The 2483-nt window shown below is 37.4% G+C and overlaps 1 protein-coding gene across 1 annotated transcript; it reads right to left on the reverse strand.

Moving 5' to 3' along the window:
• Nucleotides 1–291: 291 nt before the first annotated feature.
• LOC119357839 lies at nucleotides 292–810 on the reverse strand. The gene is made up of 3 exons (XM_037624651.1): nucleotides 613–810; nucleotides 424–504; nucleotides 292–347 (listed from the first exon to the last, which is right to left on the reverse strand). The coding sequence occupies exons 1-3, from the start codon at nucleotides 803–805 to the stop codon at nucleotides 292–294; spliced, it is 330 nt and encodes a 109-aa protein (XP_037480548.1). The 5' UTR covers nucleotides 806–810.
• Nucleotides 811–2483: the final 1673 nt, after the last annotated feature.

Consider the following 2483-nt stretch of genomic DNA (forward strand, 5'->3'; position numbering starts at 1 on the left):
AAACAACGCCCAGATGAAAGCTTAATCCGCATTCGATCAACCGGACTGGAGAGAAACTTCATGAGGTGCTTCTCAGTGAACAAAGTATAGAAGTACTACAAGCATTCAACAGACTTATAGTTATACACTATGATTTATAGAGTAGGCAAAATACACATATAGGCAAATAAATTCGCTTCTCACCATTCTCTGCCCAGCTTTGGTAAAAGTCTTGTTCATCTCACACACATAGTGCCTAATAGCAGGCTTAACAGAACGAACATAGCAGCTAAGACGCTTTCGAGCACACTTTCACATCATAAATTTCTTTGAATACATCCAGTCGGCTTCAGAATTAGGATCATATCCTAACAATAAAAGTAAAATAATTAATTTCCTATCTATAGAAAGAAACACTCTGGATTATCTAGCATTAGTCCTTACCAACTGAGTAATCCCTAGGGCAGTCACACACATCCTTGCATGTCTTCTGAAGCTTCTTTTTCTTCATACGGTAGCACATGCCTCAATAATTCAACAAACAAATGGCCCATAAGCGCAAATGACTAAAATACAGATCATGGCCACATTTTATTAGGTTAAATGTCTGATGTTTACCATTACTAAAAATACCTTCATCGGAGCTTGTGTCCACGCCATCATCAGAGCTGTTGTACGCCCGTTCATCAGAGCTCGTGTCCACACCTTCATCAGAGCTGGTGTACGCGGGTTCATCAGAGCTCGTGTCCAGAGCTTCATCAGAGCTGCTGTCCGCGCTCTCATCAGAGCTAATGTTCACAGCATCGTTGATGCGATCTCCCCTCATGCCTTCAAACCTAAACAACAAACATTTTCAATCGGCACAAACTATGTGGAAATAGGCAGAAAACATCATGCTGAAAAAGGACAGCAATGGAGTAGGAGTCGACTGAAAACGAAAAGGAGTTGCCAAATCCAAATGAATGCGGATCAGATCCATGTTTCAAATAAGCCCCAGCCAGTCAAAAAGGGGAAGAAATCTCACCAGCACGCAAACGCTAGGGTTCGTCTCTCCACGAAAGGGTTCGACCACCAGACGGAGATGCCGAGGAAGAGGAATAGCAGGGGACCGATGCCTGCCGCTTGGTATTGTACAGCGAGCGGGCCAGGCAGAAAAATTGCCCGTGGGCCAAACAACAAGCAGGCCAGCCCAGTAAACCTTAAATACTCTGTAAATAATATTAGACATGCTTCTAAAAGAAAACAGACACATAGCTCTTTTTTTTAGGAGAAACAGGCACATAACTTTCAGTCCACATAATACATGCATATGTCTCACTAATTGGTACAACAGTTTTTTATTGAGAGACACAACCTTTTCAAAACACTTCTAATTTAATTTTTCATAGCAATGGCTGTTTTTTTGTTTCAGCTCTGACTCTATGCTATTAAAGTAAACCAAGTATATTAAAATAAACCAACTATATTCATATATGCCTCAGTAATTGGTACAGCCGATTTTTATCAATAGAGACAACATTCCAAAACACTTCTATCTTCATTTTTCATACCAACGAATATTTTTTTGTTTCGGCTTTCACTCTATGCTATTAAAATAAATCAACTATTTTAACATAAACCGACTATATTATATCTTTTTCCCTTAGGTTTCTTATCTTTTCCCCTCTTTTTTTCCAAGAAATATATGCATGCCCAACTTTTTCATCATGATAACCATGTTTTCAAACTTGCTAAAAAAATACAACCAAGCCAACTTTGCTTTCTCATCACACTGCATGTTTTTCAAACTTGCTAAAAAATGCAGCCAAGCCAACTTTACTCTCTCATCATCCCACGAAATATATATGCACAAATTTTTCATCATGATAACCATCATTTCAAACTTGCTAAAAAAATACAAAGATGCCAACTTTACTACCTCATCATAGTGGCCATTTTTTCAGATTGAACATGTTCATATTATGCAAAATTTCCCTTTTCCCGGACTATGGTTCAGTTCAAGGTTCTTGCAGCATGAAACTCTTTTCATCGACAACATGTCTTCAGCGGGTCTCTGCACCATTTGGCGCAACGGTTCAACTAGTAAGTCAGCAGATATATATGTTCCAAACATCCAGAGAGGCATCATGAATAGCATAAATCGATAAAGTTCTTTTAGTTGCTAAGGAAGCAGTACTGTACAAAAAACTAAATTTTATTTATATATACTGGTATGATAACTTTTTTCGAAGACTTATACATGTAGGTTTTACTTTGTCTAGAAGTTTCCTACTCTAATGATTTTATCTTTTTCATTTGTAGCAAAGCAACAATTAGAATTTTTGTTGTACTTACATCTTGATTTAAAAATTAAAATTAACTACCACCGGAGGTGATCCATGAAATGAACTGAATGATGTAGTTTTACCAAACTATTTATCAAAAAGGTACTACTTCTCAGGTCGATGGTCAAATACCAAGAGATCCAACATTTCTAATAGCTAAAATATTGAAGAGAAAAAACA

The sequence above is a fragment of the Triticum dicoccoides genome, chromosome 2A, assembly GCF_002162155.2.
Source record: "Triticum dicoccoides isolate Atlit2015 ecotype Zavitan chromosome 2A, WEW_v2.0, whole genome shotgun sequence".
NCBI classification, from domain to species: domain Eukaryota; kingdom Viridiplantae; phylum Streptophyta; class Magnoliopsida; order Poales; family Poaceae; genus Triticum; species Triticum dicoccoides.